Here is a 19,108-nt window from a genome sequence, read left to right as displayed (position 1 = left end):
TCGAAAGGTTCACGGTGTCTCGCGTGGCTCAGGTTTGCACGGTGAGGAACTTCCTGTGGAGTAAACATGTTTGATTGATTGGCTGGAGGTTCAGATGTGAGTTCAGAGCATGTGTCTTAATGACCTTCCTGAACTCCATGGAAGATTTTAGTGTGTGGTGGAATTTCTATGGTAAACACAGGGATCTTCATAATCGAGGCACAAGATGAATTTGGAGACGAAAATGAGAAATAGAAGGAAAAACAGCACCAGGAGTAAAATTCCAACAGCTTGATTATTAGTAGAGACAAAACACAACACACACACACACACACACACACACACACACACACACACACACACACACACACACACACACAGTTTCCCATAATGTAAATAAATGTAATCTTCTGGCACTACTTTATCTCTTGGTGTAAGTCGGAGCAGAAAGAAAATAAGATGGAAAATGAAGCGTTCTTGTGATCCATTCAGTCAGATTTACTCCTCAATGCCTGGAAGTGTCCATGGTCCTGAATAAGGTGATTAACCCATGGCTGGGTGTGACACAAGACACTTACACCATTCTAATGCTCACCTCGGCACATTCTTCACCTCCGCATCTACAAAAATGGATTATTGCTTGGATTATCACTGGAGGCCTGGAGTGTTCAATAGGGTTTAAAGCAGGAGATCTTCCACCATATCCAACACATGGATCTTCATGAAGCTGGCTTTGTGCCCTTTGTGTCATGCTGGAACAGGTTCAAGTGAAGGAACAAATTCATGCCACAGCATCCAAAGACTCGTATGCTATTGCGTGCCTTCAAGCTTGGAGAGGAACCGCATGTTGCTGGAGAAGTCGGGTGTCCAAATACTTTTGATGTGCGGTGTATATTTGTTGTTATTGTATGTAATATATGTACGTATAATATGTGTATTTGTGTGTGTGTGTGTGTGTGTGTGTGTGTGTGTGTGTGTGCAGAGCGATGTAGGAGGACAGCGGACCCTACAGAGAAGATGGACCACATTCACCAAAGCCCAGCTCCTGTGCCAGGCCAGAGACGAGCTGCCCTACAACGTCCTGCAGGACATGAGCACACTGTGGCCCGCAGAGGGCGACAGCGAGGACGAGACGCTCTTCTATGGCATCTTCAGCTCCCAGTGGTAAATAAGAGCAGATCCTTTCATCACGAGTGGTGTGGTGTGGAAATGCTAAGATGTTCTGTGTGCCGTGGACTGAGAAGATCTGATCTCCTGTGTGTGGTGTGTGTTTTTTCTCCTGCAGGTCGGTGAACTCCGGGCGCTCGGCGGTGTGCGCCTTCAGCCTCAGGGACGTCAAGGACGTGTTCGGGGGGAACTACAAGACGCTGAACCGGGACACGCTGAGATGGAGCTCACGCATGCAGGAGAAGATCGCCAATCCTGGAGAGGCAAGAGAACGCCGTTCTTCCACCACAGCAGCATCACAAATACACACTGACAGATTCGTGTATGTATTGACGTGTGTGTGTGTGTGTGTGTATGTGTGTGTCTCCACGCAGTGCGGTCTCCATAACTCCTCGGATAACGTCCTCCGCTTCGTCAAGGAGCACTTCCTGGCTGATAAGAGCGTGTCTCCGGCCAATCAGGGCCTGGCGTTAGTGTCAGGTGACCAGCGCTATACCAACCTCGTGGCTCAGAGAGTGAAGGGGGCTAATGGGAGGGAATACACCGTCCTGTACCTGCTCACAGGTAACACACACTCACACACTCGTCACTTATCACACACACACTCGTCACACACATCACGCTAACACGTGTGCTCGTTGCAGAAAGCGGCTTCCTGCACAAAGCCGTGCTGGCAGGGGGCGGAGCTCACATCGTCGAGGAGATCCAGGTGTTACGGGAACCGCAGAGGGTCACGAACCTCCTGCTGTCCATCTCTAAGGTAACCCTGGGGTGTGATTCAGGTCGAACAGAGCTGTGTGTGTGTGTGAGTGTGTGTGTGACTGTGGTTTGTGTCCCGTGCAGGGTGTTGTGTTTGTGGGCTCCTCAGAGGGCGTGGCCTCCGTTCCTGTCTCGGCCTGCGCTCTGTACCGGAGCTGTGCCGAGTGTGTGTTAGCTCGAGACCCGCTCTGTGCCTGGGACTCCACCAGGAGAGTGTGTGCTCACGTCTCAGCTGTCACTGACCAGGCGTATGTACTCACACACACACACACACACACACGCATTGTTGTGTATGTTTTCAAGTTACATAATAATCCAAAATGTACTTTAAATGCGAGGCGGAAACTAAACAAACCTGCGGTTCGCCACTTACTGAATGAATACGTTCCTGAATGCACTTTTAACCCTATAATATATTTGTGTGTGTGTGTGTTTGTGTGTGTGTGTGTGTGTGTGTGTGTGTGTGTGTGTGTGGGGGATCTCCTTAGTGTTCAGGATGTAGATGGAGGTAACGTGTTGAAAGTGTGTAAAAACTTCACAACACTGAATCCCAGAGGACGCTTCGTCACCACCACTGTTTCTCACAGTGAGTACACACACACACACACACACACACACACACACACACACAAACATAAACACACACACATACACACATTATACACATTACCCATACAATTACACACCCTACTCACACACACATACACACATTATATACACTATTCACACACATACACACACACACACTGCACACATTACATACACTACTCACACGCGCACACACTTACATAATGCACTATACTACACACACAAACGTACCTGACCCAGTAATTCTGTGTGGCTCCCTCTGTAGGTGAGGTGGTGTCAGTGTCTCTGAAGGAGGTGGTGCGTCTCCGGTGCAGGACTTTGTCTCAGCTGGCTACGCTTCACTGGGAGCGTTCGGGAGCTGAACTGTCTCCTGACATCTACATAAAGGAACACAGCGTCCTCAGCTTCCTGGCCACGCCCACCACCCTGGGCTCGTACAGGTGTCAGGCCACAGAGAACGGCTTCACGCAGACGCTCTGCCTTTATGAGGTCAGACAGAAGGAGGACCCCAGCCTTCAGCCCATCTCCACTTCTTCCACTTCCTCCACTTTCTCCACCTCCTCCACCCTCAGTCCTGCGCCTGCGAGAGCAACTACTCCCCGGGAGAAGACCGAGACGAAGCCCACGACGCAGACGAGCGCTTCCACGCTGATTCCAGCCGTCACCCAGGCTCCTGTTCACGGATCCAAACACATGCTGCAGCACGAGAGCAGCGTGAGCTACCTGAGGGAGCTGGTGGCCGTCTCGGTGCTGTTAGCCATGTGCGTCTGTGCGTTGCTTTTGTTAGTGGCGTACGACCTGAGGAAGACGTATCACAGCCGGACGGCGCCGCATCTGTCCTCGGACGACAGCGATCAGGAGCGGGAGGTGCTCCAGGGGGAATCCCCTCACCCGGAAAAACAAAGCAGCGAGAAATCGCCACACCCCCCCAACACGGGCGTTTCCAACGGGTCGAACGTCTATCTACCCAACACTCCCATCTGAGCCCCGCCCCCCGCCTTGCTTTTTTATCAACACGTCTCTGTTTTGTATCGGGGGGGTTGTTGGGGGTTGTTTTAGGGGGGTTGTACCACACTTTACGCCTTTACGCCTTTTTCCGTCACCTGCATCTGAGCCAGAGTGAACCCTCCGTGTGTTTCTGACCCGTCCTTCAGACCAGCGCTGGGGTTTCAGCCGAGGAACGAAAACTGTTCTAAAAGTGTTCTACCTAGACATTAACGTTTCTATAGTAACGACTCAAACAAAGCCTGGTACGGCGGATATCCACTCAAACTCCCGCGTAATCCACTCAAACTAACAAACTAACAAACGTCGTGCTTATTTAAAAAACGAACGCATGAACGGAGAGACTTTACGATCAATGCGTACGATTTCCTTTTTTTTTTGTTTTTTTTGACTGAGCCTTTTTTTAAACTTTACGAGTGAGATCAGAGAGAGAGAGAAAGAGAGAGGGAGAGAGAGAGAGAGAGAGAGAGAGAGAGGGAGGGAGACTGGTGAAGAAACAAGTGTTTATAGCTGCTTTCACTTCACCCATAACTTTTTGTTGGGACGTAGCTAAAGGTAGCTATAAATGGATAAATGTGTGTTGATGGTTCTCAGGACGGGACGTTGCACTCTGTTATCTGTCTCTTAGAACTGCACATGATGTTTGTTTTTTGTGAGGAATGAGGAAGATCAGAAACCCTCAGAACAAACTGCTTTTATTTTGTTTAAAACTTCGTCTAAACAAATCTCAATGTTCATCAAAAACACCAATAAAATGCCTTCAAACGGGGCCTGAGGACGATCCACTCAGTTAGAAAAATATAGTGTACTGCTAAAAGTGTGTGACCAGAAGATAGAACTTCTTTATGAACATCTCATTCCACTTTTAGTCTCCATTCGCTCCTAGAAGAAGCTGTTCTGGGAGATTTCAGCCACAAGGCTGTTGTTAAAGGCAGGTACTGATGTAGGTGAGGAGGGTTGAAGGAGATCTTCCACACAATTCTGACCTATGTGAAGCAGATCTTCATGGAGCTGGCTTTGTGCTTCGTCATGCTGGAACAAGTTTTGGTCTCCTAGTTCAAAAATTCTACACATGCAAAGTCAACCTACACAATTATTCTCTAAAGGTTTGGAGAAGATCCACATATGGCTGGAAAAGTTAGGTGTCTTGATATTTTGACGGCACATCAATCGCTGATCCTATCATCACGAGACCTTTTTTCCCATCCTGGTTCGTGAGGTCTGGTCTAAAGGTCAACAGTTTGACCTTGAGCGAGTCTTTCTGAGCAGTGTGCCATGTGATCGCAGATAAAGCAAACAGCTGAGTGCTGAAGTTTCTCCTGAGGATCCAGGAGGACACGAAGGACAGTTACGTGGTTCGGTCCACACCAAGACAGAAGATGAATAACTCTCCAGTTCACATTGGAGACGTCTGGTCCAGACACGCACTTCTTCTTCTTCTTCTTCTTTTTCCTTCCTGTGAATATTTCTGTACAAACATGGCACATAAGAGCAGTCGGAGTCCGAGTGAATGTTTTTAAAACACGAGATGTGGTGAAGATCTAAACAGCTTTACTCAAATCTCATGGATCTGTAGCTCCTGCAGTATTTTATTTCATTCTTTATTTTATTAAGTTAATAAGAAGAAGAATCCTGTAGCTTCTAGATAAAGTGCTACGTATTTTTGTAAGGTACGGTGATGTTACTGTCGCAGTGTTGTTCTTTATTCCACACCTGATCGTCTCTACTGAGTGATGTAGACCTGAGGATATGCAGAACCTGTGGAAAGTGTGCAGTGGTTGATGGTTTGAGAGACAGACGTTCATGTGCCTTTTGTTTCTATACAACAAACTCTATGAAAAATTAATTCAGCCAAACAAATCTATAAATGTCCAGATGTTCCACTTTATTTCCAGTGAAAAATCCTCCTTTAGCATGAAGAACCGATTTACACTCTCACCATCCACACAGTTCCTTTCTCCAAACGTTCAGCTGAAATATTGTGTAAAGCTCGCCAAAGTTGGAGGTTTCTTTCTTCTTCATCTCAGAGCAGTTCAGTAGGACTGAGGTGTGGTGACTGGGCAGAACGTTCCATGATGGATATCAGTCTAGACGTCTGTCTGCTCTCTAAATAACACACAGAACTCAGACGTATTTGTTGTTCGTCTCATCGTCTTGTACGGTGAAGTCGCCTCCAATGAGCCGCAGTCCAGACGGAATCACATGTTGCTGAAGTACAGAATGGTTGCCATGTTGGATCACTTCCACTTTTCAAAACCTTCCCTGCTCTAAAACAACCCCAAACCATTAATCTTCCACCTCCATGTGTGAGTGTGAGGGAGCCTGATCACATCTCGTTCTCACACAAGTTCTTCTGGTAGAGACACAAATGTCCCACAGAATTTTCCACTCCTTCACTGTCACATTGTTCTGATTTTGACTTTGGCTGAAGTTTGTTGCACAGAAACAGAAGGAACATGCAGAAAAGACTCCACACTTTTCACAGCTGCTGTACTTCTCGGGACGTAACGACGCAAACAGCAGATTTAAATCTCTTTATATTTTCATGTGTTGAATATTAAAGCTAATTAATGATCTGCTGCTGTTCGCACTTTTGGTAGCAAAATTAATTATTGTTGTTATTATTACTTTTATTATTATTATTATTATTATTATTCTGTATGTGAAAATGTAACCTGCACCTTCGTTTCTTGTTAAATACTTGAGCTGTAAATGAACTGGTACATGAGTAGAGTATAGGGGTGGGTGAGGGGTGGCGGTGGGGTGGGTAAGGGGTGGCGGTGGGGTGGCTGAGGGGGGGTGGGGGGCAGTTTTTATGTGTTTGAGGGCGAAATACGGTACAGTACAAATGATTTTATCGCTAATTCACCAGGTTCATCTGGACCATGACATGACCCTTCATATAAATCATGATTTGTGCAGCATGTCATGTGACCACAGCTAGAAGAGTGTGATGATGATGATGATGATGATGATGCCTTCAGACCAGTATATTGCAAGAATCTTGTAAGAAGACAGACTGGTGTTTTAAGCGAAAAACAGATACAATCTTTTATTATTATTATTATTATTATTATTATTATTATTATTATGATAGATTTATGTAGCAGCACATTCGTACGTCTCTTCATCTGAAATATTTTACTAACCAGATCTGAACATCTGGACTGTGATTTTTCTTTTTTTTCTTTTTTTTTCTTTTTTTTTGCCAAACTATCTATTCATGTGAAACATGGCATTTTCTCTTTCACACGCGCACACACACACACACGCACGCACACAAATACACACACACACACACACACACACACACACACAAATACACACACACACGCACGCACACAAATACACACACACACGCACGCACACAAATACACACACACACGCACGCACACAAATACACACACACACGCACGCACACAAATACACACACACACGCACGCACACAAATACACACACACACGCACGCACACAAATACACACACACACGCACGCACACAAATACACACACACACACACACAAATACACACACGCACACACACACACACACACAAATACACACACACACACACACACACACACAAATACACACACGCACACACACACACACACAAATACACACACACACACACACACACACAAATACACACACGCACACACACACACACACAAATACACACACACACGCACGCACACAAATACACACACACACGCGCGCACGCACGCGAATACTTGGTACGTGTTGTATGGCTTGTATTCTGGGGGCGGGGTTAAGGGAGGGAGGGGCGTGGTTAAGGGAGGGAGGGGGAAACCGACTCGCCACTGTTTTAAAAGATTTTCTGATCTATTTTTATACAAATGCAGTTTTTATTCGTTCTGTAAGAAAAAAATATATATTTTAAATAAACGCTTTAAAATGACGTCTCTGTAACTGCTTTCAATCCACGGCACGTGTGCTGATCTTCACAACATGACTGATTTATGAGACATGCGTGATGCACATTAAGGCCACGCCTCCTCATATGCTGCGAGTGAAACACACATTTATACCACGCCCCTCCTCCTTTTAAGGGGTGGCAAACACACCGGCCACACCCCCTTTTCTGGAGGACACGCCCTCTCCTAGGCATGAAGAGGGATCTTCTAGTTCTAACTTTTCCATTTAAAATCATAAACAGACTTTAAACCCCGGTAATAAACACTGCCTGGGCTTTTTACCTCCACTAGAGGGCAGTAAGACCTTCCAGTCTATCTCCAGCTGCAAACCTGGAGCCCTGAATGTCCCACAATGTTCATCCTTCACTCTTCTACACAGCTCACAGGAGTGTATTAAGTTCTTTTATTTTATAGTGTGTGTGTGTGTGTGTGTGTGTGTGTGTGTGTGTGTGTGTGTGTGTGTGTGTGTTGGATGTACCGGCATGCTGGATTCCAGAGCTGCTGCTGTTCAGACAGGATCCTGATCACTGGTCTCTCTCTCTCTCTCTCTCTCTCTCTCTCTCTCTCTCTCTCTCTCTCTCTCTCTCTTCTTGTCCTCCATCACCCCTCTCCAGCTTTCTGCAGGTAAGCTTCTGCATGTTCTGCAAATTCTCCTGCTTAATTTTTTTATGTTGCATTTATACACTGTTTGGGACATGATGTGTGTTAGGATGTGAAATGGAATTATGCCAAGACACGAACACACACACACACACACACACACACACACACACGTGCTGGGACACAAACTTGCGGTATCGGATCCACCTTCACCTTTTGAAGTCTGATGTACATATACACATCTTTATTTATTTATTTATGCAATAATTTGTTTATATATAATGAATATAAATTATAATTTATGTATTTATTTATGCATGCAATAATTTAGGTTTATAAGCCTGCTGCAGTGTGTGTGTGTGTGTGTGTGGGGGGGGGGGGGGGTAATATTCAGAAATACTGCACTGCTCAGGTCTCTCTATTAAATATAAATAAATAAATAAAAAGCCCTGAGTCATGGAAGTTATCCGAGTGCCGCAGTATCTTTCCCAGCATCCTTCACTTCCTCCTCCTCCTCCTCTTCATCTCCATCCTCACTGCGGATGGGGCTGAGCAGGGTGTAATCACAGCACGCGCTGGAACCATCAGAACCATCCTGCATCTTCACCTCCACCTCCGTGCAGAGATGAGAGAGAGAGAGAGAGAGAGAGAGAGAAAGAGAGAGATGATGGGAGAGAGAGAGAGAGAGAGAGAGAGAGATGATGGGAGAGAGAGAGAGAGAGAGAGAGAGAGAGAGAGAGAGAGAGAGAGAGAGAGATGATGAGAGAGAGAGAGAGAGAGAGAGAGAGGGAGAGATGATGAGAGAGAGAGAGAGAGAGAAAGAGAGAGATGATGGGAGAGAGAGAGAGAGAGAGAGAGAGAGGGAGAGAGAGAGAGAGAGAGAGAGAGAGAGAGAGAGGGAGAGATGATGAGAGAGAGAGAGAGAAAGAGAGAAAGAGAGATATGAGAGAGAGAGGGGGAGAGAGAGAGATGATGAGAGAGAGAGAGAGATGATGAGAGAGAGAGAGAGAGAGAGAGAGAGAGAGAGATGAGAAACACGCAGGACCTCCCGCTCCGGTCATGAAGCGTTATAACGCCTGCTTGCGTGTCCCTTTCACTTCGTTCAGCAGCTATAAATACCTACAGAATCCAGTGCAGTGTGTGTGTGTGCAGTGTGTGAGCAGTGTGTGTGTGTGCTGTGTGTGTGTGTGTGTGTGCAGTGTGTGAGCAGTGTGTGTGTGTGTGTGTGTGCAGTGTGTGTGTGTGTGTGTGTGTGTGTGCAGTGTGTGTGCAGTGTGTGTGCAGTGTGTGTGTGCAGTGTGTGTGTGTGTGCAGTGTGTGTGTGTGCAGTGTGTGAGCAGTGTGTGTGTGTGTGCAGTGTGTGTGTGTGTGCAGTGTGTGTGTGTGCAGTGTGTGAGCAGTGTGTGTGTGTGTGCAGTGTGTGTGCAGTGTGTATCTGCGGTCTCACGCGCTTTAAAGGCTTCCCTTTCCCTCCTGAGCGACTTTCTATCTTCTGTCCTTGAGTCTGGAGGAATGGTGGCTAAAATGTGGGCGTGTCTTTGAGTTAATGTACAAAAAATAAATCAGAGTGGGCGTGTCTTCAAAGTCATATGTAAAAATCTAAGTAATTGTAACCTTTCATAAGTTAAAAAAAGAATGGGGGCGTGACCTTAAGTTTGTAAGTGGATATGAGAGTGGGCGTATCCTTGAATGTATTAGTGAATATTAGAGTGGGCGTGTCCTTGAGTGAATGAGAGTGGGCGTGTCCTTGAGTGTATAAGTGGATATGAGAGTGGGCGTGCCCTACAGTGTATTATTAAATATGAGAGTGGGCGTGTCCTTGAGTTTATTAGTGAATATGAGAGTGGGCGTGTTCTTGCATGTATATGTGAATATGAGAGTGGGCGTGTTCTTGAGTGTATAAGTGGATATGAGAGTGGGCGTGTCCTTGAGTGTATAAGTGGATATGAGAGTGGGCGTGTCCTTGAGTGTATAAGTGGATATGAGAGTGGGCGTGTTCTTGAGTGTATAAGTGGATATGAGAGTGGGCGTGTCCTCTCCTCTCCTCTCTTGGTCTATGTTTATTAGTGGTTGTTCTCCTCAGACCCTGGCTGCACCACTCAGAATCAGTAAATCAGTAATAACACCATGGGGACTGAATATCAAGCGCCGCCCCAACCTGCAGCCAACCTGACCACCAGACAGGTGAAGACCTTCCAGAAGATGGAACCGAAAGCTTTAGGGGTGAGAGCCTTCACTTAGTAGAACACACACACACACACACACACACACACACACACACACACACACACAAATAAAAAGCTGTTTTATGGCTCTAAATGATTTTTCCTGTATTGCAGTCGATTCAGATCATCATCGCAGTTTTGTGTCTGTGCCTGAGCATCTCTGTGCTTCAAATCTACTACGAGGTTCACTTCACCCCCGACCTCATCGTAGTGGTGGTGATCGTCGTACAGGTGACACTTCACTGTGTGTGTGTGTGTGTGTGTGTGTGTGTGTGTGTGTGTGTGTGTACATATGAGCGAATGTAATGGCATAAGGCACATACAGTACATGTGATATCTTTTTATTGAATTCTGTGGAGAATAGAGATTTTGGCTCAGTTGTTGAGTTCTGGGTGTGTGTATAAACATTACACAAAGCAATACATATACAAAGACAAGACTGTAGAGGGCGCACATGCTTTGATTACAACGCGACCAGAACAATTTCCTATAACAGAATCCCAGACGCTCATTATAAAGCACCCTAGTTGTTGAGTCTGACAGACACAAACCCACCGCTGTCCCTCTACAGTCTTTTAATGGCATGTGGTAACAGGCTTGAGTGGTTTTGTGGTTGTTTGCTGTAACGGAATAAACATCAGGACAAGGGACTCTATAAAAGATCATGCTAATGACTTGGTCAGATATGTGCAGTGGAAATGCTGGAGCAGAGGTGGGTTCAGTTCCTCTCCTCCGGTCAGAGGCTTTGGTGGGCTTGTGGATGTAGAATAGGGCAGACAGCACATTTCTCAGTGTGTGATTCTGACAGCATTCATGATCAGCACTTCAAATGTTACATAATGCTGTCTGGCTTCAAGTCCGTGATGGTCTTCACCATGTCTGGTTGGTTTATAGCTGGGGTATGATAGAGGAAGGGGTTTCTGGTGGGTGGGGATACGATTAAAAGGCAGTGGATGCAGCTTTGGTGTTCTAGATAGTCACAACTCAGTTATAATGATGCTATAGTTTTCTTTGTTGAAGATGAACCCCATATAAAGATATACATAAATATTTGGCGTATCAGATTACTAGCTGATATCTGAATGGAGATAATGGCAAATTTGATCACAGAGCATCCATTCAATATGAATTATTATTCCTTTATTTTCTGTAATAAGCTTTAAAACTCCTGCCTTTGTAGATTCTTGCCTCGGGTTCGATCCTGATCCATGCTGGAAGGTTTCCTTCTCTTTTCTGGGTGAGTGAGTCTCATGATGTTCGTGATCCAGGTCCAGGTTCAGTGTCAAAACATTTAATTGCATTTGTGTACCGGAATGTATAGTGCCATAATATATATTTTCCCAATTGTGTGTGTGTGTGTGTGTGTGTGTGTGTGTGTGTGTGTGTGTGTGTGTGTGTGTGTGTGCGTGCAGGTAAAGGCGACCCTGGCAGTTCACCTTGTGAGTGCTGCATTCACCACGGCTGCTCTGGGCCTCCTGTCCCGCCACCTGCCCTACAGACAGGACTCATATCACTGCGAACACTGCCGGAGACTGGAGATCTACGCTGTGGTAACACACACACACACACACACACACACACACACTAACAAACTGACTAACAGGCCTGGGATGCATTTCTAATCCGCATGAGTGAATAATAGAGCTGGCGGTTTCCGTGTAACAGGAATTTCACCATGGGAACGTCGCCAGCAGGGGCTTATGCATGGGTTTAGGCTTATTGTTATTATTATTATTAACCCAAAAACTCGTCAGTTTTATTGTACATAGTCTTGATTTCCAAACATTGTTCACTACATCTATTAAAGGAGACACTAGACATTAAAAAATGCATGTTGTTTCGTGTGAGACACAGAGATTTGTGCCGAATCGATGAGTTGAAATTCGAGACTTGTTTTAATGTAATGAAGTCAAGATTGTAAAAAGATTGGAGTCAAAGTAGAAAGTGAGCTCTGTGATTCCCTGTTACAGTTTTTTTTAATTATAATAATAATAATAATAATAATAATAATAATAATTGAACTGCTGATTTTTTTTCAAAGGACTGTACCAAAGTGCAAAACCAATTTGTTGTAATAAGACCATATTTTATTTAGTTTAGTTGTTGAGAATGATTTTATTTATTTCTTTTCTTTTCGTAAGTCTTTACACACGTGTGAGGTTACGCAGGTTGTCTTTCCATTTCTATGCTTTATAAATCGTTAGCTGGTATAAAAAAGCTGGTAAACAAGTAAACAAGTAGAAAAGCAATATTTCAAAAATCTTCAACTACCAAATAAAATGACAGTCACACAGTTGTAGAACCATGTATTCAGAGCTGACTGTGATGTGATGCAGATCTCAGTCCCAGAGGGGGCGATATTTCTATTCAACAAAAGTTTTTGGAACTGAGCCCTTTTTTGGACTAAAAACAAGGCCAGTGGTGATGAAACGTCGCTCCCAGGCACCAGATGCGGAACTACTAGTGGGAGTTGTTTCTAATGATTTGGCGCAGGTTTCACTCTGATCACCTTAAATCTGACCAAATCCGATCTATTCCAATCACCATCATTTCTATTCTGAGGAAACGGTGCTAAGGGCCAAAGTGTATCTGCAGGTGTGTAGTTTAGGTTCAGATATATTCTTCTTTTTTTTTTACAGTATTATTGAACTGAATACATTTTATTTAACGTGTTTCTTTTTTTTAACCAGCTGTTATGTTTTTGTTGCATGTACACGTTTTACTCTCCTTTTTTCATGTGGTCTTGCAAACATCATTTGTTACAAATACATTTGTAAGCATTATGTACAGTGGCTGTGAAAAGTGTCGAGACACAGAGTGTTTTATGGTTTTTGAGAGACGCATGCAGGTTCTTTCTGTTTCTGTGCAACAAACTCAGTAATGGTATAAAGATTTCCTTGGAGATTTAGTGGATTTAGTTGGTGATTCCTTCTTCATCACAGAGCAGTTTAGTAGGATATAGATGCAGTGACTGGCCAGGACGTTCCATGATAGATATCATTCCAGACCACTGTTTGCTCTCTAAATAACAACGAACTCAGACGGTGAATTCGGTTCCAATGAGCTGAAGTCCAGACAGAACTGCATCGTGTTGATGAAATGGAAGTCATGTTGGTTCACTTTCAATTTCCGGAATCTTCCCTCCTCCAAAACAACCCCAAACCATTAAACTTTTACCTCCATGTATGTCTGTGGGGTTAAGGGAGTCTCATTACATCTTCTTTCCTGCTCTCCATCTCACACAAGTTCCTCTGGTGGTGACCAAAAAAAGAATCTACAGAACTCACTGTCCAAAATTCTTGTGTTTTGTTTGTCGCATATAAACAGAAGGTCCACACACGTGTCTCAAAGTCCACAAAAGACTCTGTGTTTTCATACAAAAAAAGTGACCTCCATATTGTACATGTTCTACATATTCTACATCTTCTCCACATGTGCATGATCCACGTTCATCTATAAAAGGAAATGAACTGACAGCACAAGCTTCAATTTTCCAGTGCAATTCCAGTGCCACGATTCCCCACAGGGTTACGTGAAAAAATGCAAAGTGACAAAACGCATGAACAAATTCCTCAGGTGTCCAGAAACCCCTTAAAGCTCTGAATCCAGCCTGATGTCCATGTGTTTGATCCGAATCACACTTAGTCCTCAATGAAAGCAGATTGGAAAATTGTTTGCACTTGGTACAGGTTTTTTGTAGTTTGTCCATAAATGAAAAAAATAAAAAACTGTAACAGTTTAAATGTATTGAACTCTCAGATTTTGGATGAAATCAGAGTTTAGTCTTGAAAGTAAAATATGTTGTTTTCTTTTATTTGTTAAATTAAAACCCAGATTCTGTTTCTTGTGTCCTGCTTTCCCAAAGCAACAATATTGTTTCAAGAAATGCGCTCATATGATCGAAAGAACCTGTAAAGTAAGTAACCCACGCTCTTGTGCTTGAGGTTCTGTAATGCATGAGGTTGCTTCAGTCCAGCAAATGTGCACATTAAATTCACATCACAGTGTATTCAGTGTCAGGACTTCAGTACGGTTTACTGTTGAGTTGCTTCAGTGCTCCTCGCAAACCTTTGGCACCTCGTTTGTATCATGTTTCATTTTTTATTTATTTTTGCTTCACCCCGTCTTTAATTGTTATAATTTGCTGTTAGTTTTTTGCACTTTGGACAGTGTTTTGAATGATATTTTAATGCTATACAGTAAAAAAAAAGCAAAACAAAACACGAATATAGGATGTGAAAACTTGACATTTGTGTATATTTTGTGTATACGCTGTGACACACAGTACTGACCCCTGAACCTTTTATGTCTCTGTGACTGTGGGCGGAGTTTAGCTCTTGATTGACGGCTTTTTGACTACCTTGGTGCTGTTCCTGGTGGTCGAGCTGATCGTGTGCATCGTCAGCGTTCTGTTTGGACTCAGTGTCCTGACTAAAGGAGGCCTGCATGTGAGTGCGGTTTGAAAATCATTCAAATGCAACAGTTTATATCAGGATTTCTAGAATAATCAACAGAAGTCGATTTTTGGGGGCCAAGCACCATTCAGTTCATAGAACTCGTCTCATTCCAGGAAATCTAGAGTTATCTTTTCTATTTTCGACAAATGAATTTCAAGTTATGAATATGAGTTTAGTCTACGTTAAGCCCAAGTTTGGCCGGATTGTCACACTAGAACTTTGTCAGCATTTTGTCCAAATTTAGTCAAAATGTTTCACAGACCCTCCACAATCAGTGTGAACAAAACAGAAGAAGGTCAAATTTCTACCAGGGGCTTATAGTTAAGTGTTTGGCCCCCTAATAATAGTAATAATAATTATTATTATTATAACTATGTAAATTTGATTCATGAAGCATTTTCACACACACTGCCGTACAATCGCTTATATAACTATAAAAAATGAAAGAATTTGCAATATAAAATGTCGATATCAGAAACCTTTGAAACCTGATGTTTAAATGTTTGTGTTTGCTATGAAGATTAAGGTTCTGTCTCTTGTTGCTCTCCAGCTTCCTGGTGTGGTTCAGCATATTGAGGGTCCACCAGCTCGCCCAGTCCTGCCCCACCCGGAGGTCGCACCTGCTCAGGTACAGGAACATCATGAATCGTTTTAGCAATCAACTCCACAACATCACCACCAAGCTCTAAAAAACTCCTGGGATTACAATCTTTACTGTCCTCAGAAAATTGTCAGCTGTTACATCAAATGTGTTACTCAGTTAAAAAAGAAAAACTACTGTTTTTGTTGCTGTGTACATTTTTACTCAATAAAGTGTCTTTAAACGGCACAAAAACGTGAAGATTAGCATTAACAATCATATAAGGACAAAGATGAGCACTGTCAGAGCAAGATTAGCTAATATCAGTTCCCTAAAGATGATAATAAACCAGTGTTTATCTCGTAATTAGCACATAATGAGTAAAATTATCATTCCCTTACTGACTGAGGGAAATTTTCCAGTCAGGATTAGGATGAGGATTAGGATTAGCATATTCTAATTAATTCTAGTACTTTGAGAATAATATTAAAATAAATATTCACATGTTTGTACCACGAATGGGACATTCTGCAAACATTATGCACATCAGGTTGATGCTAGGACCCAAAATGAGCATTTTATTACACTAGAACTAATAATAGCGCATATTGGGCTAAAACTAGCAGGCTGGGGTTAAGATTAGGACATTAGATAGTGTTAGCATGAAAATGAAGATACTACAGAACATAAGAACTAGCATCTCAGTTCCAGCTTGAATGGTACCCTGGCTGGACGCTTAACGTGTAAATACATTTATGTTAATATTCCGGACTTATCTGCTTGTCTTTTGCTTTTTTTTGTCTTTTCATGATGCCCCGTGCCGCTCTGGGCGGCTGCCCATTTTACCCGTGCCTAAATCTGCCGCTGATGATGATGATGGTGATGACGATGATGTGTTTGATGCAGGTGGAGGTGGTGGAGGAGGTGATGGTCCCTGAGGCAGCGCGTGCACCTGAAACCCAGCTGACAGAAGCTTCCACTCCTCCCACTGAACCCCAGGTGGAGCCCATCGACTCTATAGCGGAGGTCTGAGTCAGGCGTCATGTGACCAACGTTCTCATCATAAACAGGAGCATTATTCGTTTGAATGGTTTCTTCAAGCAGAATATTTTGATTGTTTTTTTTTTCCAGTTAGACAGTCAGGCTGGTGGGTTTCTGCTCTCGGAACAAATCTCAGTAAAACTCATGCTGGATTTTCCACCAATCAGAAACAAGGGTTGATGAAATGGAGGCCAAAAATAAAACGTGAGCATTTGCGTTAGCCTCGTAGCTCTAACCGAACGTTACGAAATCATGATCAGTGAATTAAATATTGAATAAATAAATATTGAATAAATATTTCCCCTTAAACACCCCTCAAATATTTCCCCTCAAACATCTCGAAATCGATGAACCACCATGACACTGATGAATCCTTGAATCTGATTGGTCGAAAGGTTTTGCTTTCCAGTAACTGCAGTTCAGACAATGAGCTGAAAGGGTAATTTTCCGAATTCATTTCGATCCGTTATGGTTTCTATAGTAACAACTCCTGATGGAAGAAGTCTCCAGTGTCAGAGGTTTTAGTAAATGCAGGCCCCCCCTTGAAGTGAAAAAGGGGGTGTGGTCAGGGAACTGTGTAAGTGATAACCGGAACGAACTGGTTTTCTTTGTTTTCTGGACATTCCACGTAACTGAAAATGGATCAAAACTTCTTTGTGTCACGTGTAATAACACTTTCCACATGCAGTTATCAAAAAATAATCACATTCAGGGTGAATCATTTTCCTCATCACTGCTGTGGAGATGATTGTTTTCCTGTAACCGCACAACCCACACAGTGTGATTCTCAGTACAGTAGGGAAGCTGGACACCACATGTCGTATTTTACACATCTTTTGGCCTAATTTCTCATTTTGTTATTAAATGTGCAGGCACCTAAAGTTTTTATTTTTACTTCATTTTGTTCCATTTTATCACCTGCACTAGAACTGTGTCCCACTTTGAGCACTTTCTAGCACACTTCTTTTTAAAACAGGGATCTCCAGTTAAACAATGACAAAAATCTGGGACCTGATTTTTTCCATGATGTAGTGTCTGATGTATCACATCTCTTTCATCCCATATCCCTCACCTCCATCATATCCCTCACCTCCATCATATCCCTCACCTCCATCATATCCCTCACCTCCATCATATCCCTCACCTTTATCATATCCATCATCTCCATCATATCCCTCATATCCCTCACCTCCATCATATCCCTCACCTCCATCATATCCCTCACCTCCATCATATCCCTCACCTTTATCATATCCATCATCTCCATCATATCCCTCATATCCCTCACCTCCATCAAATCCCTCATATCCCTCACCTCCATCATATCCCTCACCTCCATCATATCCATCATCTTCATTATATCCCTTACATCCCTCACCTCCATCATATCCCTCACATCTCATGCTTCCCACATCCCTCACTAAACATGATCTTGATCAACAAATAAGGCTGGAGTTATTTATTTATCGTATGCTGAATGCTGGAACGTATAAAAAGTATATTTCTGAAATGCGTAAACTGTTGTGTAAATGCTACGGGTAATTAGATGTTAGATCTTCAGGATCGCTGTGCAGACGTCATGGCTGTAGTTTTCTGGAGTCGCTTCAACGAGCCAAAAAAATAATATCTCAAAACTGCCACGTGACCACGTGTCCAGCAGTGCGTCCTTCCATGTCCTTTGTCCTGCGTCTTCTTTTGGTTTAATACAAGTTTCTTTCTAAGTGAAACAGATGGACCAAATCGATCGTCTCTTAATTCTGACTTTCCTCCAGAAGCTGTGAAGGAAAGATTGAAGTCTTGAACTTCAAAACTCAAAACCTCATGTACACGTCATATACAGTTCATGTACACGTCAATGTCGCACCATAGGCATCCTTTATGAATAATTCTGATGGGTAGATCCAGTTGGATTCAGCAGAACGGCATGAAGGTGAAGAACACGCTGTAGGACTGATGTGATGATATGATTTTTTTTTCCACTTCCTGTTTTTATTCCGTAATGTTCATCTTGGTTTCGTTGTTTGATACAAACGACGTATAAATGTAAATAAATAGATACATGGGCCGAACTCTGTATCCATGTTTCCTATTTATTTAGATAGATATCAGAATTATAGACATGTCAGGGTCATGGACGTGTCCCTCAGTGCCCCATACAGACGCACTACATGTTCCACATCTGCCGGTTTCATAATTTGATCTTATATCTGCTTGCTGTAAATTGTTCACCTGCTCCACTACAAACATCAGCAGCGATCCGATCTGGCTGATGGTGGAATGTTTTTTCCTCTGCAGATTAATCAGGAGCTGAATCAGGAACATGCAGCTCCCACGGGCAAAATACAGCTGTAACAGAACTCTCCTGGTAGCACAAAACATGGCGCCACCCCCGGGTAGGAGTTCTGGGGCACTAGAGTTAGTTATAATGGAGCAGTGGAGTGGTGCACAACAAACATCCTCACTGTTTCAAGGTGTTTCTTTACCCTTGTTGTAATCGCCTGAGCAGACGGGACACGAACATGATGTTCGAATGACACTGAAATTTCTCATTGTGCAGCACTCACACTATCACCATACAGGTTTTACAGAGAACGCACATCACACAACACTGCACTGCTCCATTATAACTAACGGCAAGGGGTTCAAAACCAGCTCACACTGGTTCCAAAATGTCCTTTTTCCCTGCGCAACCCTGCTCAACCCTGTTCAACAACCCTCATCAAAACATTCGTTTCCATTAGCCTGTATTACTGCACTTAACTAGCTAACT

General features: G+C 43.5%; 2 protein-coding genes and 1 long non-coding RNA gene across 9 annotated transcripts in view; 2 read left to right on the top strand and 1 right to left on the bottom strand.

The window, feature by feature from the left end:
• Positions 1-4,578, top strand: part of sema4ab (sema domain, immunoglobulin domain (Ig), transmembrane domain (TM) and short cytoplasmic domain, (semaphorin) 4Ab) — a 28,665-nt gene extending 24,087 nt beyond the window's left edge. For all 6 annotated transcript variants that reach the window (XM_083545231.1, XM_083545226.1, XM_083545229.1 and 3 more), the window contains 8 exons: positions 1-41; positions 962-1,143; positions 1,265-1,409; positions 1,521-1,710; positions 1,791-1,906; positions 1,990-2,153; positions 2,394-2,491; positions 2,759-4,578. The exon at positions 1-41 is cut by the window's left edge and continues 87 nt beyond it. In XM_083545231.1, the coding sequence (XP_083401357.1) occupies positions 1-41; positions 962-1,143; positions 1,265-1,409; positions 1,521-1,710; positions 1,791-1,906; positions 1,990-2,153; positions 2,394-2,491; positions 2,759-3,477 (1,655 nt within the window). In that variant the 3' untranslated portion in view covers positions 3,478-4,578. The remainder of the gene's footprint in view (positions 42-961; positions 1,144-1,264; positions 1,410-1,520; positions 1,711-1,790; positions 1,907-1,989; positions 2,154-2,393; positions 2,492-2,758) is intronic.
• Positions 4,579-6,671: 2,093 nt separating this feature from the next.
• On the bottom strand, positions 6,672-7,517 carry LOC310728123. The gene is made up of 2 exons (XR_014534184.1): positions 7,202-7,517; positions 6,672-6,742 (listed from the first exon to the last, which is right to left on the bottom strand). It is a non-coding gene; the product is annotated as an uncharacterized lncRNA (long non-coding RNA).
• A 163-nt stretch (positions 7,518-7,680) lies between these two features.
• On the top strand, positions 7,681-18,407 carry LOC310727515 (uncharacterized protein). 2 transcript variants are annotated; one of them, XM_083544043.1, is made up of 9 exons: positions 7,681-8,059; positions 10,119-10,258; positions 10,375-10,491; positions 11,441-11,497; positions 11,673-11,810; positions 14,126-14,176; positions 14,595-14,708; positions 15,268-15,345; positions 16,204-18,407. In XM_083544043.1, the coding sequence occupies exons 2-9, from the start codon at positions 10,163-10,165 to the stop codon at positions 16,327-16,329; spliced, it is 777 nt and encodes a 258-aa protein (XP_083400169.1). In that variant the 5' UTR covers positions 7,681-8,059; positions 10,119-10,162; the 3' UTR covers positions 16,330-18,407. The 2 variants fall into 2 exon arrangements, with proteins under 2 accessions (XP_083400169.1, XP_083400170.1); XM_083544044.1 differs by lacking the exon at positions 14,126-14,176 and having other exon boundaries at positions 7,683-8,059.
• Positions 18,408-19,108: the final 701 nt, after the last annotated feature.

This window comes from Silurus aristotelis (assembly GCF_946808225.1).
Source record: "Silurus aristotelis genome assembly, chromosome: 6".
Lineage (NCBI taxonomy): Eukaryota > Metazoa > Chordata > Actinopteri > Siluriformes > Siluridae > Silurus > Silurus aristotelis.
Note: the sequence above shows the minus strand (reverse complement) of the source record. Positions and strands in the feature narration are given on the sequence as shown.

Excerpts from the sequence above, each read along its gene's own strand:
- LOC310727515 (XM_083544043.1), top strand. The coding sequence starts at position 10,163 with ATGGGGACTGAATATCAAGCGCCGCCCCAACCTGCAGCCAACCTGACC. Across the intron at positions 11,811-14,125 it reads GACTGGAGATCTACGCTGTG|CAACAATATTGTTTCAAGAA; the intron begins GTAACACACACA and ends GCTTTCCCAAAG. Across the intron at positions 14,177-14,594 it reads TGATCGAAAGAACCTGTAAA|CTCTTGATTGACGGCTTTTT; the intron begins GTAAGTAACCCA and ends GGCGGAGTTTAG.